This window comes from Carcharodon carcharias, chromosome 2 (genome assembly GCF_017639515.1).
Source record: "Carcharodon carcharias isolate sCarCar2 chromosome 2, sCarCar2.pri, whole genome shotgun sequence".
Taxonomy (NCBI): Eukaryota; Metazoa; Chordata; class Chondrichthyes; order Lamniformes; family Lamnidae; genus Carcharodon; species Carcharodon carcharias.
The window spans coordinates 89263421-89287136 of record NC_054468.1 but is presented as its reverse complement, the minus strand read 5'-3'; the positions used below and the strand labels follow the sequence as shown (position 1 = coordinate 89287136).

Here is a 23716-nt window from a genome sequence, read left to right as displayed (position 1 = left end):
CGTATATTCCACAGAAGTTTACTCAGAATCCTGTATGCTACAAACACATGAAACAGACATTGAGGCAATATTGCAGATTGAAATGGAGAGGAAAGGAATGAAGGGAACACATGTTGGCCATCTCAGGTGCACGTAAACGATGCCATAGCATTATTCAAAGAAGAGCAGGGGAATTCTCCCTGGCCTCCCGGTCAATATTTATTCCCCGACCAACCTCACGAAAAACAGATTTGTCTGGCCATTTATTGCAATTTGAGGGAGCTTGCTGTGCACATTTTTCTGTTTCCTACATTACAACAATGACTACACTTCAAAAGTACTTCACTGTCTGTAGAGAGCCTTGGGATGTCCTTGGGGTTGCTATATAAATCCAAGTCTTTCTGTCTTTTATAACAACTCAACCCAACTTCCAACTGTTTCCAACTGAGATTAGTACCGAAACTAAACTGAGAGATTTCAGTCTCTTATCCAACAGAAACTGGGCAGGTCACTTGGATAAAGGAGATGAAAGTTCCTCTGGTACCATCATTACAAGGCACTGACCCACGGACATGGAATTCCTTCCCTAATCCTCTCCACCTCTCACCCCTTATTCAAGATGTTCCTCAAAACCTAATTCTTTGATCAAGCCGTTGGTCATGGGTCCTAACATCTCATGTGGCTCGGTGTCCAAATGTTTGTCCTGTGCAATGCTTGGGGACGATTTGCTATATTGAAGGTGTTACATGAAAGCAGGTTGTTGTTGCTCTGCTGTCCTTCACTGTAAGTCCCTAGCTAATTAGTGTTCTCACTCAGTGCAGTGACAAGCATGGCCAAGATAGACCGGAACAGCTCAACAGTGTATTGAGGGCTGCACATCCTTACATATCCTGAGCTTGAGAACCACCTGGAATCAGAAAGTTAGGAGCATTATGGGGCAAGAGCTTGAAGACTTGACACCCAACTCCAGAGATGGACTGAGTGGCCTCCTTCTGCGCCGTAACGACTGTATGAACATAGATCTTCGCAGCTGACCAGGAACAACTCTTGAGAGGGGGCCAGAAGCTTTGAAGCAGATTCTAAAGGGAGAGGTCAAGTACCTCAGATAGATAGGTGTCTTACACAAAGCCTACCCAGCTCGTGGACACTCCTGCTCAAATTGGAATAATTCTGTGCTAATTAGTGACACCACACTCTGAAGTGCAGCAGTTGTTTAAGTCACCAGTGCTTCAGTCAGCCATCTGCGCTTGTCAAATGAATATCTTGTCCAATGGCTAGAAACGTGTGCTGTTTGGGTGTCACCACCTCCCCCAACCCACCCTTTTTTGGGGAGGGGCTACAAGGTGTTAAAAAGCAAGGATGAGCTGGGCCAAAAACAAATTTCTAGCCTTTTCCACATCACTGGAAGCAGTCTATGTCTGCTGCTTGGTAACCATACAGCCATTTCAAGCATCTGCAGCTCCCAGCGGCAGCCAGTCAGCCCTTAAAGCCTCAAACAGAAACCAGGAGATCTGCCAACAAACAAAAAAAAAGTTGAGAGCCTGCTTTGATAGTGGAGCTCAAAGGCTGCCATCCAGCACACTGACACACAGAGATCCGGCAGGGTCCATCACATCGGGTATAATGAGGCTTCTCACAATCTTTTTTTTACTGATTTTTGTGGAAATGTTCCCACAAAACAGTTTTAAAAAAAATCACCTTGGCCATTGTTCTCATTTATTTATTTATTTTATGTACAATTTCAGCTCATGCGTTCCTGTCAGAAAACCTTACAAGGAGAAAACTCCGGGTTAGCCAAAATCACAAGAAAGGAAGGAAAATGATGCTGGCCTGCTTAAAAGCAAAAATGAAATTTCTATTCTTTACCTGCTGCTCATTCTTAACATCCCACTCATATTTAAAGAGGCAGTGTTGCTGTTCCTGATTGTATAGAAATGCATATTCTTGAAGATGTTTGTAAATACTGTTCTAACAGATCAGGCAGGTTTTGCACATTCCCTTCCCTCCCTAAACCCTTCAAACCATACCCATGAGCCCATGCGATTTGGTATCATATCTGCAATTGATAGAGCCAGATACTTTGTACACAGATGCCTCTCCATTTAATTCTGCCCCTCCTACCCCATCACTCCCCTCCTGAAGACACCAAGCACATGCTGCAGGACAACTCCGCAGTCACTCCAGTAGCTCATCTAAGTGGCCAATTCTCATACGTGATCCTGCTCTATGAATGTCTACAGTCTGGGCAGCTGTGGGTGCTGGGGGAGGAGCTGTCCTCTCTCAAGGTCTACACGTGAACACTTGGAGGCAGGAGGTCAATGGATAGCGATTAAGAGCAGAGATCCCAACTGACTGTTGCTCCCTCTTCCTAAATCCATGGAAGAATGAAGGAATATCACTTCTTTCATGACAGGACATCCATCACAAAAATTACTTTATTGACTATGAAGTTTTAAGTGCAGTACCTGTTTTATTGTAGGAAATACAAGTAGCAATGTGGTAATGACCAGATAATATGGTTTTAAAGAGGGATAAGTATTGGTCAGTACATCAGGGCGAGCCTCCCCTTGACTTCTTCAAAATAGTGCCACGGGATTTACACGCCCAACTGAGAGAGCAGATTGTGCCTCGACTTAACGTCTCATCTGAAAGCCCTCTGAACATCCGGCCACCCCCTCAGTGCTGCACTGGGAGCCTCAGCCAAGAGTTTGTGCTCAATCCTCTGGAGTGGGACTGCTGCCAGCCAAGCCACGACTGACATCTATGATTTAGATCTCTCATTGTTTCAAATACTGACAACTCAACAAAGGAAATCTTAAACAGTTTCAAACAATCATTCACACTGTGAGGTTTATATGTCCATGAGCCAGGCTGGTTATTTTGTGCTGTGGAGTTTACGTCTGCAGAAACCTTAATTGAGATCGACAGAAACATATTTATTCTTTAGGGCAAAATGAGACAGAAACAGAAGAGAAAGCAAGTGACAGAGAAAGACCTGAGGGAGCGGGAGAAGGGCAGGTACAATGAGCACATCAAGAAGTAAAAAGGTGGTTAAAGGTGGAGTAGGGCGGCATGGCTGAGATGTTAAATAAATACTTTGCATCTGTCTTTACCTACAAGGCAGATGTTGCCCAGGCCATGGTGACATAGGAAGAAACTCAGTCACTAGAAGGATTTAAAATTGATAAAGAGGAGGCATTGGATAAGATGTCGGTATTTTTGACAAGGCATTGGATCCGGATGAGGTGCATCCAAGAATAGTGAAGGAAGTGAGAGTGGAAGTTGCAGAGGCACTGGCAATAATCTTTCCATGTTCCCTGGATTTAGGGAAGGGGTTAGAGGACTGGAGAATTGCAAATATTATGCCCTTGTTCAAAAAAGGCTGTAAAGATCTGCCCTGCAATTACAGACCAGTCTGTTTAACTTTAGAAGTGGGGAAACTTCTGGAAACAATTATTCAGGATAGAATTAATAGTCACATGGAAAAATATGGATTGATTCAGAAGAGTCAGCATGGATTTGTTAAAGTAAAATCATGTCTAACTAACTTGCTGGAATTTTTTGAAAAGGTAACAGAGATGGCTGATGAGGGCAAGGCCATTGATGTGGTGTATATGGACTTCCAAAAGGCATTCAATACAGTGCCACATAACAGTCTTGTGAGGAAAGCTATAGGTCATGGAATAAAAGGGACTGTAGCCAAGTAGATACAAAATTGGCTGAGGGATAGGAAACAGAGAATAATGGTTAATGGGTATTTTTCAGGCTGGAGGAAGGTTTGTAGTGGAGTTCCCCGGGGGTCGGTATTGGGAACCTTGCATTCCCTGATATATATATATATATATATATAAATGATCTAGATCTTGGTGTGCAGGGGACAACTTCAAAATTTTCAGAAGACACAAAACATGGGAGAATTGTAAACTGTAAGGACAGTGTAAAACTTCAAAAGGACATTAACACATTGGTGGAATGGGCAGGTAGGTGGCAGATGAAGTTCAATGTGGAGAAGTGTGAGGTGATGCACTTTGGTACAAAGAAGATGGAGAGACAGTATAAAATAAAGGATACTATCCTAAAGGGTGTGCAGGAGCAGAGAGACCTGGGTGTATATGTATATAAATCATTAAAGGTGGCAGGACAAGTAGAGAGAGCTGTTTCTAAAACATACAGTATTCTAGGCTTCATTAATAGGGGCATAGAGTATAAGAGCAGGGAGGTTATGGAGAATTTATAAAAGACACTGATTAGACCATCAGGTGGAGTATTGTGTACAGTTCTGGGAACCACACTATAGGCAGAGTATGAACACACTGGAGAAGAGGTTTACGAGAATGACTCCAGGGATGAGACATTTCAGTTATGAGGAAAGATTGCAGAAGTTAGGACTGTTTTCCTTCACAGAATCATAGAATCTCTCAGTACAGAAGAGGCCCTTCAGCCCATTGAGTCTGCACTGAAACTTGAGAAACAACTGACCTACCTAATCCCATTTACCAGCACCTGGCCCATAGCCTTGAATGTTATAACATGCCAAGTGCTCATCCAGGTACTTTTTAAAGGGTGTGAGGCAACCCACCTCTAGCACCCTTCCAGGCAGCGCATTCCAGACCGTCACCACCCTCTGGGCAGAAGGTTTTTTCCTCACGTTCCCCCTAAACCTCCTGCCCCTCATCTTGAACTTGTGTCCCCTTGTGACTGACCCTTCAACGAAGGGGAACAGCTGCTCCCTATCCACCCTGTCCATGCCCCTCATAATCTTGTACACCTCAATCAGGTCACCCCTCAGCCTTCTCTGCTCCAACGAAAACAACCCAAGTCTATCCAACCTCTCTTCATAACTTAAATGTTTCATGCCAGGCAACTTCCTGGTAAACCTCTGCATCCCCTCCAAGGCAATCACATCCTTTCTATAATGTGGCAACCAGAACTGCACACAGTACTCCAGCTGTGGCCTCACCAAGGTTTTCTACAGCACCAACATGAGGGCCATGCCTTGACTGATAAAGGCAAGTGTCCCATATGCCTTTTTCACTAACATGCCCCTTCCCACATAGTCATCTATGTCGTTTATATAAATGACAAATAATAGAGAATCCAGCACAGATCCCATGGTACACCACTGGACACTGGCTTCCAGTCACTAAAGCATCCTTCTGTCATCACCCTCTGTCTCCTACAACTAAGCCAATTTTGAATCCACCTTATCAAACTATCCTGTATCCCATTTGCATTTGCCTTCTTTATAAGTCTACCATGTGGGACCATGTCAAAGGCCTTGCTGAAATCCATATAAACGACATTAACTACACTACCCTCATCTACACACCTGGTCATCTCCTCAAAAAATTCAATCAAATTTGTTAGGCTTAACCTCCCTCTGACTAGCGGAAGCCATGCTAACTATCGCTGATCAAACCTTGCCTCTCCAAGTGGAGATAGATTCTCTCCTTCAGAATTTTCTCCTCCTTGGAGAGGAGGTGGCTCAGAGGAGACTTGATAGAAGTTTTCAAAATAATGAGGGATCTGGACAGAGTAGATAGCGAGAAACAGTTCCTGCTCATAAATGGATTGAGAACCAGAGGGCACAGTTTTAAAGTATTTTGCAAAAGAAGCAAATGCGAGGTGAGAATTTTTTTTTCACACAACGAGTATTTAGGGTTTGGAATGCACTGCCTGGAAGTGTAATAGAGGCAGGTTCAATTGAGGCATTCAAGAAGGCATTGGATGATTATTTAAATAGAAACAATGTGCAGGGTTATGGGGAAATGGCAGGACATTGGCACTAAATTAAAACGCTCAGAGAGCCTGTGCAGACACGATGGGCTGAATGGCCTCATTCTGCACCATAGCAATTCTGTGATTTTGATCACAGAATGAACAGAGGTGAAGCAAAGGTGGGGGTAGAGTGGAGGGGAGGAGAAATACGAGAGAGCAGCAGAGAGATCAACTGTGAGCCCAACAAGGGACACAGATAAACCAAGCTGAGGAGAAAGAAAGAGTCACACACAGACAGACAAAGTGAGAAGAGAGACTGCGATAAATACAGATACAAGTAAACAGCAAACATAGAGAGGCAATGGGGTGGAGACAGAAGGAAATAGATAAACAGAGACAGAAATGCAAGAGAAAAAGACGCTCACATAAGCAGAAAAACAGTGACAAACATAACTTGAACGAGGGAGAGAGAATGGAGCAGACAGGGCATGAAATAGAGGCAGACTAAAAGAGAGAATGAGATGCCTAGTCAAGTAGAGGGAGGCTTGTATCCACATACACATTCTCTGATAAGCATAGTGAGACAGAGACACAGGCAGAGTTAATGATAAAAAAAAAGATACAAATAGACACACCATTTTGAGAGAGGTATGTACACTCAGAAAAATGTGGAGAATTAATTCTACCCTGCCGGCCTGCGCTTTAGTCTGATGCAATGCTTGAAGTGTCTGAACATTGCCACCAACACACTGTAACATATCATTACTTACTGTAGTGGAGATTTCTGGTCCATTCAGCTGGGCGTGCAAAATAGCTTCATTAACCAATGGCGCCACTCTTAGCAATGCCTGTTCCACACCTCGTGGTCCTGTAATGATACTGGTGAGCTCGTCCAGGTTTGAAATATAGCCCCGCCAATGTGGGTCAATGTCTGCAACATTAGCCAGACATCCCCGCATTACATTCAGACAGTATGCGACACAGGGTTTGATCAGAGTAAGGCCATGACAGTGAGAGCAATATTCCATCTTCACCAGGGCTCTGATACACTCTCGGGTGAAAACGACATTCTTGGTCATATTTATCACCTCGCTGCCTATGTTCAAGACTTGCAGGAGAGTTTTCATTGCCTGCAGTGGCCTGGCCACCTCAGCTACCATCTTCATTGGGTAAGTCCCAAAGGGGTTGATATCCTGCCTGGCCAATCGTAGGCACTCTAAATAATCCAGGGAAACCTCATTGAGCCCAGGGTGTATCAGCCGATTGTAAACCAATGGGAAAAGGCTGTCAAAGAAACTCAGGACGATGTCCTCAAAGCTCCAGCTCAAATCCAGGACATAGAGGGATATGTCAGTAAACAGCCCTTTCACCACTTCCGTAGCCTCCTTTGCCATTGTCCTGTACCCTGTCTTGAACATGGAGTTGGTGTGATTGCTTGCAATGTGAATCAAGGATGTAAAAGCCTCTGCCAAAGGAAAAGATGGAATGAAATTAACAACAGATTTAACACATGGAGGAATTAAACAGAACATGTTACACATCCCAGCCCTTTCCCTCATTCCCTCTTGGTTCTTAGCCCCACCCACCACCATCTCAACACTGACAGTTGATTTCCCAATTCTTTCAACCGCGCTGTCCCCCTAGTCACTTGTGAACTTGGCAGAGAGTTGAAAAGTACATGTGAAAATGAAAGATCCAGCAGAACCCTTTCACACCAAGGATAATGAGAAGAGTTTCCCAGGAAGGCCATTGAAGCAGAGAATAATTTAACCTGTTGCTGCAGGATGAAAAATAGTGTGGAAATAGATACTCTGGTAAAGGGAATGGTGGATAAATTGTAAATATCTCTGTTCTGAGATGGGCCCATGTGATCTGGTGGCCATTGGAGAGAAACCTCAAACAGAAACCAACTAAAATATAAAGTGACAGTTTTCACACCTGGTGTGGCTGCTCTTTGAGAGCAAGAGAGCAAGCGAGAGGGCGAGCGAGCGAGAGAGAGAGCGAGTGTGGAGGAACAAAGAAGCTAATGTTTTGGAGAAGAGGAATGCTTGTGAGAGTTGATTTTCATTTCAAAAGGGAAGGGGAAGAACCAATGGGACTTTTGGAGATTTAAGGAACAGGGAGTCACCAAGGCTGGTGGAAGTCAGATCTGAAAGACTCAGGCGGAATGGAACGACTTTTGAAGGGCATTATAAGTTTCAGCCTAATGCAACAGGGAGAAGGAAGCCTGCTGGATAGCCAGGAATAACTTTGGACTTCTCCTTGTAATGCTACACACCTGCCAGAAGTGCAGTGCACAGCAAAAGGAGTTGTAAGATGTATCTCGATTGTGTTAGGTAGTTAATGGGGAAGTATCTTTTCTTTAAGTCAATGTATCAGTTGCCTGTTAAGTAGTGTTTGATCCAAGTTGATTTCAGTTTGTTTCTTACAGTAAAAGTCTTAAAAAAGTTAAATCGATCCTTTGGTCATTTTCATTGATCATTTGGGAAATGCATCTCATTAGAAAGTTATACATGGATCACTACAATACCTTTCTCCAAGAATACAACTTCCTCTATCCAATGATACTGCAGTGTGAATCAGGGATTAATTATACCCTTTCAAAAACCTCATTTCCAAATCCTCACCCCCTACCCCACCTCCAATTCCATTCTAGTTTGCTCAATACACTGGGAAGGGATGGTGCATCCTAGGATTATGAAGAGAACTCTGCTGCCTGTCCAAGGAGGAGGATGGGCAAAGACAACAGTGGCATCTATAAGTGGCTGTACCAGCTCCTGCTGTGGCTGGTGTTTGTGAGATTATTCCAGTTACATGGCAACCTCATACACAGTAGAAGGTTGCTTATCCACACATCAGTTATTATGAGAGAAATTGTATCATGCTTGGGGAGAACACACATTGCAGATGAAATTTAATGCATAGGAATGTGAAGTGATGCATTCTGGAGCAAAGAGCAAGGGGAGGAAATATAAACTAAATGGTATAATTTAAAGGGAAGCAGAGAGAAATGGGGCATACGTGAATTTTTTAAGGTGATAGGATAAGTTCAATAGGCTGTTAAAAAATCTTAGGCTTCATTCTAAATACAAGCATAGAGTGCAGAAATAAGAAAAGTTATACTAACCCTTTATAAAACATTGATTAGGTCTCAGCTGGTATATTGTGTTCAATGCTGAACACCACACTTTAAAAATGTTATAAGCACCTTGGAGAGTGTGCAGAGCAGATTTATTAGAATGGTTAAAAAAACACTGCAGATGCTGGAAATCTGAAATAAAAATAGAAAATGCTGGAAAAACTCAGCAGGTCTGGCAGCATCTGTGGAGAGAGAAACAGATTTAACATTTTGAGTCAGAGCTCTAAGGAAGAGTCATACGGACTCGCAAAGTTAACTCTGTTTCTCTCTCCACAAATGCTGCCAGACCTGCTGAGCTTTTCCAGCATTTTGTGTTTTTGATCAGAATGGTGCCAGTTATTTAGAAAGAAACTGGTATTGCTCTCTTTAGAGCAAAGATAGTTAAGGGGCAATTTAATAGATGTGTTCAAAAACACAAAGGGTTTTTAGGAAGAAACTGTCTCCACTGGCATAGGTGTCACAGATTTAAAATAATTGGCAAAAGAGTTGGCCGGGGGAAGAGTTGAGGAGAATCCTTTTTACACAGCGAGTTGTGATCTGGAATGCATTGCCTGAAAGGGTGGTGGAAGCAGATTCAATAACAATTTCTAAAGAAAATTGGATAAATACTTGAAAATTAAAGGTTTGCAGGGCTTTGGGCAGACCATGGGGAGTTAGTCCTTTTTTTTTGCCATCTAAAGGCACGCCAAACATTGGCTGTTTAGTCTTTTCCTTCGGAACCTGATTGCTTGAAAAGGTGTTATGTCATGTCACCTCAATGAAACCTTGAGACCATGAGACCGCTCAGAGAGTTGGGCAGGAAGGGAAGAGAGTAACTCAATCAGACAACTGGACAGAGCAGTATTTATATAAAGCCTTATCACATCCTCAGAATTTCATAAAGTGTTTCACATTCAATGAATTATTTTTGAAACATAGTCACTGTTGTTTCAAAGGGACACATGGCAGCCAATTTGCACACAGCCAGATCCCAGAAACAGCAACATGATAAACCATCAGCTAGTCTGTGTTTGTGATGGAGTTGGTCGAGTCATGACTCTTTCCATGTTCTTTGAATAAAGCTAAGAATCTTTTATGTAGGTCTAAGCAGACAAGACCCCAGATTAATGCTTCATTCTAAAAGTGGTACCTGTGATAGCGCAGCATCCCCCTAGCACTCTTGATTGCATGTTCAAGTCATAGTTCCTGGGAAAGGGGAAGGCTATCAGTCCAAACAGGGAGACTAGAAGGAAAGTACCAGCTTAACTGAAATTGGTGTTCAGAATTAAAAGTTCAGGGTTTTACTTGAGAAATTCTCCAAAGAGGGGCAAGCAAGTCCTGTAGGCAATCTGAGCATCACACAATTATGGATGAATCCTTACCATGCAAAATCTGAATGCAAAATAGCATAGCCCTGAGGTGTAACAATAGGAAATTTTTGTGATTTCACATTTCTGGCTTTTCTGGAGTGGTCTGAACAGGCACATGGTGGGTTGAGGGCTATTGTTAAACTGCTTTATTTCACTGGGGCTGAACATACAAAGCAACAGTGATGACCACTTTATTTAGTCAGTATGACTTGTCTTTGAGTAATGCTACAAAATAATGAACCTGCTAAGTTCCCCTGAGCAGTGGCTTGTTTTGCTTTAATCAAAATAGCTTCTCACATCCTTGAAGCCAGATTCATGGTGCCTCTGTTTTTTTATCTCATCCTGTGTGCAACTGGAAGAAAACAAGACTTTGGACTACAATGGCTATGAGGCGTGTATTAATTCCCAAAACAAAAAAAACTGCTTTTATATAGCACCTTTCACAACCACTGGACATCTCCAAAGTACTCTTAAGCTAATGAAGTACTTTTGAAGTTCATCGCTGTTGTAAAATAGAAAATCCAGCAGCCAATTTGCACATAGCAAGCTCCCATAAACAGCAATGTGATAATGACCAGATGATCTGTTTTTGTGATGTTTATTGAGGGATAAATATTGGCCAGGACACCAAGGAGAACTCCCCTGCTCTCCTCAAAAATAGTGCCATGAAATCTTTTACTCCCATCTGAAGGAGCAGACTGGGCCTCAGTTTAATGCCTCATCCAAAAGATGGCACCTCCAACAGTACTGCAGTCTCTCAGTACTGCACTGGAGTATCAGCCTTGACTTTGTACTCAAGTCTTGGAGTGGAACTTGAAACCACAACCTTCTAACTCAGTGGTTAGAGTGTGACTAACTGAGTCATGGCTGAGACACGTAGGCTAACAACATAATAATTAATTGCAAACTGTGGAGATCTTGGGGGAAAATTTGTTTGCGTATTGTTGCTTCAAAATATCTGAAATCAAGGCAAGGCTATCAATTACTCACTCTACAACCTGTCAGCGAAATAAAATATTCAATAATGGCCTGCACTTCATAAAACAACCTGCAAAATCCCTGGTGTGGAGCATTGCACTGTATGAGTGCAAAAGCTGGACCCTCAATATACCCGATGAGAAGAGAATGTGGCTCTGGCAAAGGGTCCTTTGAATCAGGTGGACAGAGCAAAGAACCAATGAGTTTGTCTGCAGGTAAGTCCGAGCCCCAGCATCTCACACACTTTTAATTGCAGTGAAGAATCGGAAATTGAGAAAGCACAATTACCGGAGTCTGGTGTTAGGGACAATAGAAGCCGAAACATTAGGAAAGAACAGGCCGGGTCAGAGAAGGACTGGATGGGTGGTCAACATCAAAATCTGGAGGGAAGGAGAAATGACAGTGGCACACAAAATTTCAGTGAACAAAGAGTGATGTGTACAGCGTCCCCATGGACAATGGCTAACTATGGGAGGATGGATTGCTGCTTCGAGGGAACTAAACTGACTACATCAATTCCCCCAGTTTAGTTGGGGGGGGGGATGCGGGGGACAATGGCAAACAGCTCAGCTCCACGGCCATTATACGTTTTTGAGGGTAATTCAGGTGAAAAGAAGGAACATTTTTCGTCAGACTCTTCAAGTCCATTTGCCTGGAGAGTCGGAGAGTCTCCCAGCATTGTGCTATGATCTCCTGGACACCGCTGTAAGCAAGCTGGGACTGGAGGAAAGCTTCCAAGCTGGCTTGGCACTTGCCTTTTGGCTGCAACTGGCCTTACAAACCTAAAGTTGTGTGCTTCAATATCAGTCCTAGCAACGTTTTACTTTTGACTGTAAGCTACCTCATATCAGTTGGAGAATCACTTGAAAACAAGATAATTAAAATGTTATGTACTTTGACTGCTGCCACCATACAAGGCCTACAAATCGATTATTCAAAATGTTCTGCTGCCAGCAAAAATGAGACACCATGCAATTGAGCAATTAGAAAAGCTTTGGCAGAACGTGGGACAGCTATGTGATTGCATTGTGTCTCATTAAGCTGCCAGAAATGTGTCAGATTCTAATTACCTGCAGTACCAGGGAGGCAGTGAAAATACCTGATAGTCTTCAGTTTGTGAAAAATTGAAACATGATTGATATTGAGAACATGCTTCCCAAGATAAAACCATTGTGTGTTGGAGAAAGTAACAAAATCAGTGAAAGCGTCACTTCTTAACAATCAAGACAAAATGTGGCACTCCTAACACGCCTCAGCGAGGACAAATTCTGAGGTCTCCAGAAGAAAGTCTGATCCATAGATACTGGGATACGGAACAATGGTACCTCGAGGAGAATTCTACAAGAAATAAACTGGAATTTAAAGCTTGCAAATTAACAGGAAAAGAGCTGAAGGAATTAAGAACCCTAAAGTTAGTCGTGGTTTAGCACAAAAAGTGGATCCAGATATGAAGCCAAGTTACAAAGCTGCAGAAGTAATAAGTAATTTCGGGAAGAAGGGTCCTGCCCTGCTTCAGGTTGGTAGTTTAATACATGTAGCCAACTGTCCACAGACTAGGAGACAGCACAAGACAAACAGCAGCTATGGTATGTCAGTAAAGTTAATTGTCACTGAGATGAAGACTACATTGTCTCCATTTAAGATATTGGATGTGTGAAAAATTTGCACACCAACCTGTTCAGAAACAAGAAGTTTGGCTTTCACTGGGCGATGGTGCTACGAGGTCAATGTTATCCTTGGGAATGAAAAATTGACAGCATTGGATAATCCAAGTGACAGAGAGATTCAGGATTCTAGTGCTCAGAAGTGGAGTCACCGGACAGAAGAGTCATAGGTAGAGATCCCAAGGATAGCATCGAGTTCCAAGTAGTACAAAATGGTGCAAACCTATTTTGGGTGCTAAATCTTTACAATATATGCAGAGTGACAAATTACTGGAACATTCATCAAAACTCAAAATGAGATGTAGTGGCTGACTACCGGCATGTTCTTAAGGACGGGAAGTTAGAAGGTACACTTCCATCTTCAAATTAATTCTAAGGTCCCATCCAGGCAGTTGTCAGCCTGGAAACTTACTCAAGTTGTAACTCTTTCGAGTACAAACATGTTTCCATCTGTTCCTATTCAGATGAAGTTACATTGTTTCATAGTTTGCCATTGTGAGATTTGAACTCTTGATCTTGGGGTTACAAACCCACTATCATAACCACTTGGCTATTTAGGCCAAGCCTTACTCAAGTTGTAACTCTTTCGAGTACAAACACATTTCCATCAGTTTATACAGATGAGGTTACATTGTTTCATAGTTTGTCACTGTGAGATTTGAACTCTTGATCTTGAGGTTACAAACCCAGTACCATAACCACTTGGCTATTTAGACCAAGCTTTTTACAAACACGTTTCCATCTGTTTCAGATGAAGTTACATTGTTTCATAGTTTGCCATTGTGAGATTTGAACTCGATCTTGGGGTTACAAGCCCAGTACCATAACCACTTGGCTATTTAGGCCAAGCCTTACTCAAGTTGTAACTCTTTTCAAGTACAAACATGTTTCCATCTGTTCCTATTCAGATGAAGTTACATTGTTTCAGTTTGCCATGGTGAGATTTGAACTCTTGATCTTGGGGTTACAAACCCAGTATCATAACCACTTGGCTATTTAGACCAAGCTTTTTACAAACACGTTTCCATCTGTTTCAGATGAAGTTACATTGTTTCATAGTTTACCATTGTGAGATTTGAACTCTTGATCTTGGGGTTACAAACCCAGTACCATAACCACTTGGCTATTTAGGCCAAGCAAGGTGTAACTCTTTCGAGTACAAACCCATTTCCATCTGTTTCAGATGAAGTTACATTGTTTCATAGTTTGCCATTGTGAGATTTGAACTCTTGATCTTGGGGTTACAAACCCAGTACCATAACCACTTGGCTATTTAGGCCAAGCCTTACTCAAGTTGTAAACAGTGCTTGTCCAGATGCCCAATAATATGCTTGTTCATAGGAAAGCTCAGGCACCAATCAGCAACCTGACTGATTGGCAATGAAAGCAAATGATGAAGAGTGCTGCCTGACAGCAATCCAAAGATTCTTAAAGGCCTCAACTGTAATCAATGCCAACTTTGGAATATAAATGGTCCCCTGCCTGAATGAGCAAAAGCAAAATTATCCACTGCTGTGGACAGAGAAAGAAAGGTTTTAACATGTTTCATTAGGTGAAACCTTCTGACTAGTTTTGCAATGCTGTTTGCTCATTCCATTCCGAATTGCCCCAGCTCCTGAGGCATTTCGGGGATGGCTTCATGTGACACTTGAAAATCTGGAGTGACTTGCTGTCATGGAGGTTGAAATCTAAAGCTACAGCCCAGATAAACAGGATAATGCTGAGAAATTGGAAACTCTTACTGAAGCAACGTCACACTGAACAAGCATAAAATGAAGTAATTGAATCTCTGAAGATGATACCACAGCCAGGTCCTGTTGTACACCGCTGTTGATGATCTATCACACCAACACACATGGTGTTCAGAGAATTCTTGAAATGACTACAAACCTGCATTCATATATTTAAAGTTATCAGAAGTGAACACTTCTCTTCAGGACTTTGTGAAGAAAGAAGTTGGCTCTACATAGAATTGTCACCACAACAATACCTGTATCAGCTAAAGATTAACTCTCAAGCTCAAGTACTAAAATGTGTTGAGACCCATAACATAGTTTGATGGTGTCACACATCTGAAAGGGGAATGAGAAGTTGCTTCATGCAAGAAAGTCAACCCATGGCCTATATCTCAGATCATCAACTAAAGTAGAGATAAATTAAGTTTCACTTGAAAATAAAATGTCTTGACTGTGAATTTTGCATTAGACAAACTTGACTGGTACAATTGGGAAGGAGCATCACTGGGGAAACCCATTTTGAAAAGTCAAATTAACCCATCTAAACATCTCCAAAGAATGATGGTCCATTTTCCAAATGCACATCCATTGAACAGTAAACAGCACATTCACAACTCAATGTTACATTCTTCATTACAACATAAACATATCAGTCATACACAAGGATTGGTGGAACAAAAATGTGGGTTCTTTCTTTGAATTTAAGACTATGTACAGGTAGATTTAGCAAGGAGGCTAAGCATAGTACATATGATCTCTACTCCTGCTACTTGCAGACTGATTTCAAGTCATGGAACTAATGCATCACATTCTGTCAAGGTGCTAATGATTGACTGCTGTTTAAGATATGCTCCCCTCAAGCTATCATAATGTTCCCCTTTTTTCTAAACTAAGGTTTACCCCTGAAAAAGCAAACTATTTACATGAAAGCAAAAGAAAATAACATTGTGTCTGAATGAACTCTACCACAGAGCAATAAATGTAAAAGTCTCGGAAATGCATCGACATTTTACTTATCCATCCAGACTTAGTTATGGTGATCTTTGCTGGAGGCAGCTGTATGTTTTCAGGATGCTTGTTAGGGGTGTTTTGTTTATGTTACATCTTAGGCCATGTTCAGTTTGTAACAGGACTACTCAGTGTTCCTGGTTGTGCTTTCATTCTGATTTGACATCTGTTTCATTGCACTGTCATGCCATTTGGTGTCTGTACTTGATATGATCTTGGTTCTGGGCTGGTGCTGATGATTTCTACTGGATTCTAGGTGCCATCAGTGGGTTGTTGTATTCAAACTTTCTGTCTGCTGTTCCAGTTGGGTAATTTGTTACCTATGATCCGGTCATGGTCATCTTTCACTGTTATTCAAGTAGTGTGTCACGTACTCCTGGGAGTTTCAATGCGTGATGACTGGAGAGGGTTGTCCGCACTTGTCCGCCGAATAGCAGTTCTGCATTGGTTCTGCAGTATGAAGTTTGTAAGTTCGGAATGGCTATATGTATTCAGTTCAAACAATGTCCTGCATCCTGTTGGCTGATGATCTGCGCTTAGAGTTAGGTGATTTTCTCCCATAATAAGCACAGGGTTTCCAATGGTGTTTCTGGAGGTCTGTGATCTTTGTCATTGTCTTGTCAGTGCCACGGATGGTGACCAAGGGCAGGTCCATGCATGCCAAAAGGCCTGCGATCACTGACCCATGGTGTCCACAATATAAAAAATCTGAGGTGACAGGGTGAGTTTTTGTAGGGGCACTTGTGCATAATGGATCCCAGGGATCGAATCTCTGATTCATTGCACATAGTGAGTTTGACATACATTTCAGTGTACGAAGCAGAAGGATATTTGCACCTGTACTGGTATCCAGTTTTGCATATAGGTTATATCTGTATCTGTGGCCAATAATCTGGACGGTGGCAAAGGCTTCTGTTGGTACCACTGCACAAAAATGTTCTTTGATGGTCACCGTGCTGGAAGTCTTCTCACTTTGTGTACCTATGGTCTGGTTGTCCTCATCATCTGACCATATAGCTTGGTTAGACATTTTGTGGATGGATCCTAAGACGTCTTGACACGATTTGATACTCGTTCTCGGTTGATTGGAATGCCATATCTGTCTGACCTCTGTTTGTGGCCTCTCTTGATGTCAAACCACTTGTGTTGGCCTTTGCTTTGGCACTGGCCTATCCAATGCACTGTGGTGCCACATGCTTTATGTACAGCATTAAAATCTGGGTATTTCCTGTGTGCATGTATGAGCCCGCATTGCTTTCTAGGCTTGACTAGATTGGCTACCATACCAATGGTTGACAAATTACACATAGCTTGTATACTCTGCCTCCCCAGTAGTATGGCTTCATAATTGATCTTTGCGTGTTGACCATATTTTATCTGGATTCTTAAGATGGTCATCAGACAGACCTGATGCATTCACCCTGTGGACACCTTCATTGCCTACAGCAATTTTAATTTTAATGGTTCGTTTATCTGGTTCAGAAATACTGAGTCCAGAAATGACAGCTCGACCATACCTTCAATGGCCACAACCTTAGCTGGCCATAGGTTTCTGTTTGACTGCAATGGTGGCACTGTTGAGGTCTTTCTGATTTTTCCAAGGTCAACCCTAAGCTCTGCTCTGCCCATGAAGCAGTAATTTAGGTGGGAAAATGGCTGCAGGGCTTCAAGAATGAAATCACAGTGAAAAAAAGCCTTTTTTAAAGCTTTCTTCTAGCTGTTAGGAGCCATTACTGGATAGATTCTTCTTCCTAGCCCAGTCTGCAGTATTTTGCTTCCCCAGGCCCCCCGTCAGGACAGAAAACAGCAATGAATTCTCCTGCCTGCTTCAACCGAGACCACCTGGAGTCTGCTGTATAATTTATGTTGTTGCTTAAACTTCCCAGCAGGTAGACTTTATCTGTTCTCCAATATTTGAAAAATCTTACTGGAACTCAATGCCTGCTGCCTGGAGTGAAGTATGATCCCAGAACAAAGGTATCCTGAGTAGGATTCATAAATAGCTGCAGAATCACTTACTCGGTGAGTTTTGATAGTTGTTTCATTTTCACACCTGTTATCTGCTGGATGTGAAGGATTGAAATGTATATATTTTTCAGTCAAGTCTTCAAAAACAGTGCTGCCACCATGTTACGCTCTTTGCCCCTGATGTAAATATACCAATCATACACAAGGATTGGTGAAACAATAATGTGGTTTCTTTATTTGAAGAAAGATCTAATTACAGATAGATTTATCCAGGAGGCTAAGATGAGTATGTCTGATCTCTACCCCTGCTGCTGGCAGACTGACTTGTCATGGGACAAATACATCATATCCTGTCAAGGTAGTAGGGATTGACAATAGTTTACGATATGCTCCCATAAAGGTATATGCACATCATATCACAACACTCAGAAGTCCTTCATCATTAATAACAACAGATAATGCAAGTCCAACAAACTCATCTCCTCACTCTCCATTCATGACAAAAGTCATATGGGCTCATTTATATTTTGATTCTTATCAAACCAACAATGAAGAACCTTGCACTCATGTGGTGCTTAGATCTCCATGGCAACAAGCAGTCAACTATGTCAACCTCAAGGGCTTCCACTCGCTGAATGCGACCACCAAAAGCACATCCTATGGGTCTGCGGATGGTTCCCAGGGACAATTCATGACTCCTACATCCTTAGTAGGTGTCAGGTCCCTGACATCTTCCAGGGTCCAGAAAGGCTGCAGGGTTGGCTCCTTGGGGATAAGGGCTACCCACAGAGGACATGGCTGATGATGCCCGTGCAGCAGTTTTAGACTGCAGCAGAGACACAATATGAGGCTCATGCTGCAACCTGGACTTTGGTGGAGCAAATAATAGGCATTTTGAAAATGAGGTTCCGGTGCCTCAACAGGTCTGGTGGAGCACTGCAATGCAGTGGCCAGAAGGTCTGGCGAATCATCGTCACTTGCAGCATACTCCACAACCTGGCGCAGCAATCGGGGAAGAACCTGGCTGAGGCGGAGATGGAGGAACTGCACATCTCTGATGCGGAGGACGTCAAAGGGGATGATGATGAAGAGGTCCTCAAAGGCGCGAATGCCTTTGAGACCACTGCACTTGCCAGATGAGGCAGGTCCTCATAGCCGCAGGATTCATGGAGGATGATGACAAGATGCAGTGATGGCAGTCCTGACATCCTCACCTTGCATCTGTGAACGTTTGACTGCTCTGGAGCTGATGGCAGTGCACATACTCCCAATGCTCAGGTAGAGGCCCTAATAGTCAATAGATTCCAGGAGGATGATGACATGCAGTGAGGACACTCCTTAGATCTTCACATCGCCTCTGTGAATGTCTGACTCCCGCTTGGCTGAGGGCAGCTCACTTGTGCTCTGTGATCAGGGTCATATCATGGGAGGGTGCAGCTGTGAAACTTTAAATGCACACGATCTTTTGTCAATCTTCAGTATCTGACCCCTTCAGGAGCACAGCGTCACCGGTCACAGATGCTGGTGTGATGGGGGCCAGCCCCACCTTAAAGATGCTGAGAGCACACAGAGAGAATGATGGAATTCTGTGATGCCTGCCCACTACATTCTGGCAGCAATGACCAGCACCATCGAGGTGCAGGCATCAGTAATGTTTCCAGGGAGTGTGAGGCCGGACCATCATTTTGGTCTGAAGGTTGCATACTGCACTGGACTGAAACATCTGCCTTTATCTTGTGTAGAAAGGTTTCACATCTGAGCGACATGAACACTGCTCATCAGAACAAGGAGCCACAGGCAGGGAGACATTCTTGGGAGTTTATTTACAATGGTGAACAGTATGTACAAGTGATCAACACCCATGCCCAGATTGTGCAATTACATTTTCTTAACCTTCCTAACCCCACTTGATGCTCCCCTGACATTCACAGTGGAGGTGGAGGCAGCCTGCTGACTGCTACAGCCTCTCTGTGATGACCTTGGCAGGTGTCCTCTGGAGGGCCGAGGTCTGGAGGGCCCCAGCCTGCTGTGTGGCAATGGCATTCTCCTCAACTTTGGAGCTGGAGCTGCTGGGGTCACAGGAATAGGGGATTTGGATGGGCCAGACATTCCTGGAGTCAGCTGGGTAGATGGCCCCGGGGTGTACACCAACTGATCCTCGTCCCTATCAGCAAACTGCCCCATACCCCTCTCGCGTTGATCCTGTTGGGGGCCAACTATGGCATCAGTAATGGCGTTTAGGCCATGCAGCAGTGCAGGACCAATGTCCTGGACCAAAGTCTCCATGGTGGCTGCCATCCTACCAGTGTTGACCTCAGTGCATTGGCATGCCGACATTATCACCTCAGACTGAAGGTGGACGGACTCCTCCACTGTGCCTTGCAATCTGAGGAGTGCAGTGGACATCCCTTCCTGAGGTTCCCGAGCTTGCCTTTGCAGCTCCAGCAACTGAGGTATGACCGAGTCCAGAGGCTCCTCATCTGACTGGGACTCAGCAGTTTCTGGCCTCCAGAAGTTCTCCAAGTGACGGAAACCTGGGAAGTCCCTTCCTCTGCCTGCTGTGGATCAGACAGTGCGATTTGCTCAACAAATTGTGACCCCAGGGCTACTCTAGAACTAGGTTCCATCGAGGTGTGTGTCTCTGTGCTGGTGATAGGTCTTCAATTAGGGTGTCATCAGATTCTTCTTCCAAGGTGTTTTCGGGGCTTGGGTTGAGGACCTGGCTTGTGGACCCCTTGGCTGCTCCCCAGATATGCCTGCGAAAGCAAGGAGAGACCATTAGTGCATGGCACTGCAGGCCAGAGGAACCCGCGTACAGCATTGTAGTCTGATGGATGTTGGACTGCTGGATCCTCACTTGGTTGATCACCGTCGACCTCACCGTCAGCACAGGAATGGTTGAGATCTTCGTGGGCCAGCTGGATAACTCTATTCTCAAAGCCTGTAAGGATCTTGATGTCAGGCATTCCTCCACCAGTCTGCGACCTCTCCCTCTTGTTGTGTGCTAGCTTGTCCTGCATGAGTACAGATGGAGAGAGTGGAAGCAGGTGGCCTACAGGACAGATGAGAAGGATGCCTGGCGTGTGTGGCTGGTGAGTGGTGCCATGGACAGGATGAGGGCATGATCTGCAAAGGAGGTGAAGGTGTGTGTGAGAGAGTGAGTGGTGATGTCCCTTGAGCTGGCACTGAGTGAGATCTCTCTGGATGTATGATGGGTTTGTGTGAGTGAGTTGAGAGTGATAAGAAGATTTATTTACTCTAGCGAAACGGAGATCATTCATCCTCTTTTGGCACTGGATGGCTGTCCTCTTTTGAAGGGCATTGGCACTGATCACCGCTGCCACTGCCCCCTGGGCTCAATTGGTGACCTTGCTTGTTGGTCTTCGCCCACACAGGGATAGAGGGCTTCACAGTGGCCTCCGCTGTATCCAGTCAGCAACTGAGGGGGGCGCCCCTAAATTTAAAGGCAGCATGTGTCCTTCCTTTGGCAGCCATGATTTTCCAGCAGCTTCAGATGCCTTACTGAGTGCTGGCTCTGTGCAGGAGCTCCCTTTAAATATGTTACTTGGAATTGTGAAGGCCTGAGATGATGACAGGGTGGATGAATCAGAGGCCACCCTGGCAGCAACCTGCCGTGTTTCCCGGGAATGCATTCCCAGGGACACGCTGGGAATGGGACAACATGGTGTGAAAACCCGCCATTGCAGCCGGCGAGTAAAATGACTTCTTTCCTGCCGGCTACCACACTTACTGCAAATCTGGGACAATTCTGCCCACTGTGTTCACTGGCTGCTGTCATTTTCTCCAGTAGAGAGGAAAGAGAAGTTTGAAACAGTCAGATGTAAACATTTTCATTTGTTGTGCTCTATAAAGTAAGCAATATCAGTGCTAGGGAATGAGAAATTCTCCATCTTCTATACCTAGTTTCAGCATCAAGCACTCAAAAACCAGGTAAACTGTTAGATGGACAATAAAGTTCCTTCTACGATGCCACAATACACCTTGGCAGCGTAACTCTCATGTCAGGTTTTCTCAGCTGGTGCTACTGTTGCCTCTTAAGTCAGAAGGTTGTGGGTATGTGCCCCATTCCTGGACTTCAGTCCAGAATCAAGGTTGATATTGAGCAAATGTTGCACTGAGGTGTCATCTTTCAGACAAGGCCCCATTTGCCTGTTCACACAGATATTAAAGATGCTTTGGCACTATAGAAAGAATAACAGGGGGCTTGTTCCTGTGTGCTGATCAGAATTCATCCTTTAACCAATGCCACCAAAGGCACATTTTCTTTCAGCTTATTTCTGCAACATTGCTCTACACAAAGGGCTGGGTATTGAGCCCCTGGTGGGATTCTCGAACTTTGGAACTCTCTTCCCCAGGGAGAGGTGGAGGCTGAGTTAATGAATATTTTTAAGATTGACTCCCTTGTTAGTCAAGAATCTAAGAGAAGCGGTATGTGATCTTATTGAAAGGTGGAGCAGGCTTGAAGGGCCAAATGGCCTCCTCCTACTCCTAATTCATATGTTTGTATAGGACAGGGGACACAGGTAGGTGGGCACCAAAAAATGGCACAGCCAGTTTGCGTGCCCATTCCCCTGCTCCATCCCACCCTCAGGCCATTTTCCTGGGGGTAGGGGGGAATGGGCAACAGGACTGCTGATCAAACTAATTAAGTGCCACTTCAGGCCAATTGAAGGAGACTGAGTGGCAATTTCCAGTTGGCCTCCAGGTTCCCAGGTTAGATGGGGATCAGTTTATCTGACTGGAGACAGATCCCGCTGTCAGACTGGGGGCCCAGTGCTCCAGGCAGTCTTAGAATTCCTCCCTGACTGCCTGGGTGCATCAGTAGCTGCAGACTAGCCTGTAAAAGGGCACCTCCTCCCATCCCCTCCAAAAAGTGGTGGCCTGACTGTGAAAGTATTTTTTATTTGATTGTTGAAAAGGCATGAAGAGAGGGTGCTCCATTTTGAAGCACCCTCTCCCTCACTTAACCTGGCATGACATCCTGCTCCTGCTTCAAGGACCTGCCCACCATCCTAACCGGGATAGCAAGCCTGCCCTCTGGCTGTTAAGTGGCCACTCCAGGGAAAATCGCAACGAGTGACCGCTTTCCACATTGGACGGGCTCCTGGTCCCCATTTGAGTTAGATGGCAGGGTTCACGAGCCTGCAAGAAATCCTGCCCAAAACGTCTGCCATGTTTATAACTATATAAACAGTGTCTGTGCAGTGAAAGTAGTCCATGGATTTTCAGCACTTTAAGACATGTCAAGGAGGTGAAATGCTGCTGTAAACCACAAGTACTTACTTTTGTCTTTGCTGTACTTGTGTGAAAGCCTCATTTCAAATGAGCAAGGCGGGGGGGGGGAAATTAAAAGAAAAAAACATTTTCCAGGAAAGTTTAACATGATTTACATTTGGGATGTTTAATTCAGCCTCCAATAGTTTTTAAATCAAGTCATAAACTTAAACATATCCCTATTACCTATTTAATACTTCCAGTCCTTCCAATCTCAGTTGCTTATGATCTGAGATGGTGATGGATGAAGTTGGGAGTTTTGCTCAATCCCTTTTGGGAATTGGGGAATATTGATACAAAGCTTTCCCTTAGGTGATTGAAGAGTAGGGATAGAGTATGCCATTGAGAAATACAAATGATGTTCTAAACTTGAGAGTTGATTTCAGAGGAATGGAGCAGCATTGGGACTGAAGTTACAACTTTCATTAGCAGCAAGGTCACAGGGTAAATGAGCATTGTTTTCATTCATTGTATAATTTGATGCACGCTGTAGGTTGTAGAGGAACTATCAACAGCCTCTATGGACAGTGCTACATCAATATCCCATCTTCTGACCTTTATTTTCAAATCTGATTCTGATTCCATAATTGACTGGAAGCAATGTGCTGTGATGACTGCAGTCAAGATACTTTTTGGCAAGTAACTTGACAGACAGAACAGCTGATCCAACAGCACACTGATGTACCCTAATATCACCTTAGTGTGATTGGATGAATGCCATAAAATGACAGGAGCTGAGCCAAGTCTATACTGAACAGAGCATAAAATGCAGCCGTAAATCCAGTCTCCGGAGGGGTAACTTACACTAGCGCGAGATGGGAAGTAGCAAGCCTCTATTTTAGGAAGATGTGAGCAAGCATTTAAATGGAATTGTAAATATAC

At 43.8% G+C, this 23716-nt stretch overlaps 1 protein-coding gene across 2 annotated transcripts in view; it reads right to left on the bottom strand.

The window, feature by feature from the left end:
- Positions 1 to 23716, bottom strand: part of gpc5b (glypican 5b) — a 575096-nt gene that overhangs the window by 386322 nt on the left and 165058 nt on the right. For both annotated transcript variants that reach the window (XM_041178181.1, XM_041178189.1), the window contains exon 3: positions 6468 to 7162. In XM_041178181.1, the coding sequence (XP_041034115.1) occupies positions 6468 to 7162 (695 nt within the window). The remainder of the gene's footprint in view (positions 1 to 6467; positions 7163 to 23716) is intronic.